Genomic DNA, 4,394 nt, shown 5'->3' with positions numbered 1-4,394 from the left:
GGGTCAGCTCTTCACATCAGGTGGCCAAAGTATTGGACTTTCAGCTTCAACATCAGTCCTTCCAATGAATATTCAGGACTGATTTCCTTTAGGATTGACTGATTTGATCTCCTTGCAGTCCAAGGGACTCTCAAGAGTTTTCTCCAACACCCCAGTTCAAAAACATCAATTCTTCGCTGCTCGACTTTCTTTATAGTCCAACTCTCACATCCATACATGACTACTGGAAAAACCATGGCTTTGACTAGACCGACCCTTGTTGGCAAAGTAATGTCTCTGCTTTTTAATATTCTGTGTAGTTTGGTCATAGCTTTTCTTCCAAGGAGCATGGCTGCAGTGCTGAGAAACCCCAAATAAACACCTCTATTTGAAAAATAATAGCAGAGACTTTAGAACAATCAGAAACAGAGACTTTAAAGCAGTCCCAATTTTGTTTTTCTCCACAGCTATCAAAGAAGACTCAGTGGTTGTTAAGTCTTACATCGCTCGCTCCTTCATTGATGGCTTTGAAGGCCCTTCTGGGTATAGCCAGAGGTTTGGGCTGTACCACGTCAACTTCGATGACAGCAGCAGGCCAAGGACTGCCAGGAAATCTGCCTATTTTTTCACCAGCATGATCGAAAAAAATGGTTTCCTCAACAAGGTAGTAAAAAGACAGTCACCACCCAGCATAGCAAACGTCCCCCGGAAAATCAGAGCCTTCTCTTTTCCATCCGAGGTGCCCTCCAAGGCAAAAGTGGTCTGGGAGAAGTTCTCCAACCAACCCAAGTTTGAGAGAGATCTGTTCTACCACGGCACATTCCGCGATGACTTTCTGTGGGGCGTGTCCTCGTCAGCCTATCAGATTGAAGGAGCTTGGAACACTGACGGCAAAGGCCCCAGCATCTGGGACAACTTTACCCACACACCAGGGAGCAACGTGAAAGACAATGCCACTGGAGACGTGGCCTGTGACAGCTATAACCACCTGGATGCCGACCTGAACATGCTCCAAGCGTTGAAGGTGAAGGCTTATCGCTTCTCCATCTCCTGGTCTCGGATTTTCCCAACTGGGAGAAACACTTCTGTCAACGCACATGGTGTGGATTATTACAACAAGCTGATCAATGGCTTGGTGGAAAACAACATCTCTCCCATGGTGACCCTGTTCCACTGGGACCTGCCCCAGGCCCTGCAGGACATCGGAGGCTGGGAGAATCCTTCCCTGGTTGACTTGTTCAACAGCTATGCAGACTTCTGCTTCCAGACCTTTGGTGACAGAGTCAAGTTCTGGATGACTTTTAATGAGCCCACGTACCAGGCCTGGTTGGGATATGGCTCAGGGGAATTTCCCCCAAATGTGAATGACTCAGGCAGTGGACCTTACAGGATTGGCCATGCAATCATCAAAGCTCATGCCAGAGTCTATCACACGTACGACGAGAAGTACAGGCAAGAGCAGAAGGGGGTCATCTCCTTGAGCCTCAGTTCCCACTGGGCAGAGCCCCAGTCGCTGGTCCCCAGGGACGTGGAGGCAGCTGACCGGATGCTGCAGTTCTCCTTGGGTTGGTTTGCCCACCCCATCTTCCGAAACGGAGACTACCCCGATGCCATGAAGTGGAAGGTGGGGAACAGGAGTGAACTGCAGCACTTGGCCACCTCCCGCCTGCCCAGCTTCACGGAGGAGGAGAAGCAGTACATCGCAGCTACCGCCGACGTGTTCTGCCTCAACACTTACTCCTCCAGGATTGTGCAACACACGACACCCAGGTTAAACCCACCCTCCTACACAAGTGACCAGGAGCTGCTGGAGTGGGAGGACACTTCCTGGCCTGCCACAGCCATGAACAGGGCTGCCGCCTGGGGGATGCGGAGACTGCTCAACTGGATCAAGGAAGAGTATGGGGACATCCCTGTTTACATCACTGAGAACGGAGTGGGGCTGACAGACCCCAAACTGGAAGACACCGACAGGATATTTTACCACAAAACCTATATCAATGAAGCTTTGAAAGGTATGTGAGGGTTCATGTTCCCCTTAGAGTCTCCCAACATCTGTATGTCAGGAGCCTTGGCAGAATGGAGTACAAACCATCAACAGGTCTCTCTTTTATACCCTGGTCCTTTAACTCTTTCCCTGTCTGAGGATACATATCCCTCTGGAATCTGAAAAAAAAGCAATGATCATCGCCCCAAATGTGCACACAGAGTCCCACAAGAGTATTTTCATTATTGACCAACTAGTGTGTGACAAGTACTATTCTAAGTGCTGGGGACACAGCAGGGAACAAAACAAACACCTTTATGCTGACAAGGAACTTACTATATTCTGGTAGATTCCATTTGTCAGGCTTCTCTGGTGGCTCAGATGGGAAGAATCTGCCTGCAATGCAGGAGCCCCAGGTTCTGTCCCTGGGTCACAAAGATCCCCTGGAGAAGGGAATGGCAATCCAATCCAGTATTGCCTGGATAATTCCATGGACAGAGGAGCCTGGTGCGCTACAGTTCATGGGGTCTCCAAGAGTCAGACACAACTGAGTGACTAGCACTGACTTTCAGGTTCCATGTACCCTAGAGGAATAACCTCTAAAGTGGGCTAAGACTCTTGAATTTCAGACATGTCCCTTTACTCCAACAAAAGAATTTGATTTTGCAAAGATCAGCCATTAATACTTGTTATGGGGTTATCAGTATTAACAAAAAGATGATCTATTATGGCACACATTACTTGTGTGTACAAGTTGGTGGTTGAAGACCGCCTGAAGTGAGGAGCCAGTACGTGGCTGCGCTTCTTGGGCCCTGACCCTCCTGGTATAAAGCTGTCCTCTGCCCTCTGTGCAATGTCCCCAGCCTACAGACTTGATGGTGTCAACCTTCGAGGATATGCTGCCTGGTCCCTGATGGACAACTTTGAGTGGCTGAATGGCTACACGGTCAAGTTTGGACTGTACCATGTTGATTTTGATGACGTGAACAGGTCTCGCACAGCAAGAGCCTCAGCCAGGTACTACACAGAGGTCATCACCAACAATGGCATGCCGCTGTCCAAAGAGGATGAGTTCCTATACGGACAGTTCCCCAAGGACTTCATCTGGAGTGCAGCTACTGCCTCATATCAGGTGAGGAGTTACCCATCTACATTAGATCTACTATGTGCCAGGCTCTGTCAGGGCTGCAGAGGGCAGACAGGAGCAGTGGATTTTCACAGACCTGTGGGCAGGAGGTACAGGTACTGCAGGGTGGGGATAAAGGGGCATCTGGGAGGCCCTCTTCCCAGACAGTCTGGCTTCTTCACATCCCCAAATTCAGGTGGACAAGTACAGTTAGAAGGGCCAGGCTGAGATAGGTGTTAGCAGGCCAGATGGAGCAGGTGGAACCACGCAGAAACCCTTAGGCAAAGATGTGCAAAGAAGAAGATTCTCAGCTGGATGCCTTCATTTCTTACCTAGTATCTTCCAAGCAGACAGTTTGATCAAAATGACTATCATGCAGACCCGGGCTTTTTCTGACGTCCTAATAACATGCCTTTACCTTATTCACGCTAAATGAAGCTCACTAATACAGAAAATACGAGGGTTCACTTTTCCTCAGAGAAATGAAAGCTACAAAGTGAAGTGTGACTTGCCTAGGCAGCTAAGGGTGGGACCCTGCTTTACATCTCCTGCCTCCTTTCATTTCCTTTGATCCAAGAGTGGGGGCTCTGTATTCTCAATGTGGAACCTGGGCAGGGTCAGTGGTCTGGGCTGACCTGACTCTGGGTTGCTCAGCCCTTGAGTTTTTTCTAAGTGACCATAGCTGCTGAAACTGTTTCCAAGAAAGGTGAGGGTAGCCCCACCAGATGACCAGACTACCGTGATATAGTGACATCTCAGACCAAGTTTTGCAGTGTCCAGACGTACGTTAGCTAAGCACACAAACATAGAAACTATTCATATGTCTTGTTCCACTGCCTGGAAGAAACCGCAGTTCTTAGTCCTCTTTGGAGCTCTGGTCAACACTGAACATGAAAGGTTCATTGGAGGAAATGCCAAGATTTCAGAGACAGAATCCTGTTACTCTTACTTGAGGCAGACAGAATTCTCTGTAGAAAGGTTTCTCCAGCTGGGCCAACTGACATTTAGGGCTGGAGAACTCTGCTGTGGGCCCATCCTGTGCACCGTGGTCCGTCCCGTGCACCGTGGGCCCGTCCCGTGCACCATGGTCCGTCCCGTGCACTGTGGTCCATCCCGTGCACCGTGGGCCCGTCCTGTGCACCGTGGGCCCGTCCCGTGCACCGTGGGCCCATCCTATGCACTATGGCTCCATCCTGTGCACCGTGGGCCCGTCCTGTGCACTATGGCTCCATCCTGTGCACCGTGGGCCCGTCCCGTGCACCGTGGCCTGTCCCGTGCACTGTGGGATGTTTAGCAGCATCC

General features: G+C 50.1%; 1 protein-coding gene across 1 annotated transcript in view; it reads left to right on the top strand.

Moving 5' to 3' along the window:
- LCT (lactase) overlaps positions 1–4,394 on the top strand; it is a 52,258-nt gene that overhangs the window by 30,716 nt on the left and 17,148 nt on the right. Inside the window, exons 8-9 of the mRNA XM_010853668.1 lie at positions 447–1,994; positions 2,830–3,098. Coding sequence (XP_010851970.1) covers positions 447–1,994; positions 2,830–3,098 — 1,817 coding nt within the window. The remainder of the gene's footprint in view (positions 1–446; positions 1,995–2,829; positions 3,099–4,394) is intronic.

Source organism: Bison bison, unplaced genomic scaffold (genome assembly GCF_000754665.1).
Source record: "Bison bison bison isolate TAMUID 2011002044 unplaced genomic scaffold, Bison_UMD1.0 scf7180017864330, whole genome shotgun sequence".
Taxonomy (NCBI): domain Eukaryota; kingdom Metazoa; phylum Chordata; class Mammalia; order Artiodactyla; family Bovidae; genus Bison; species Bison bison.
The sequence above is the reverse complement of the archived record's forward strand: the minus strand, read 5'-3'. Positions and strand labels throughout refer to the sequence as shown.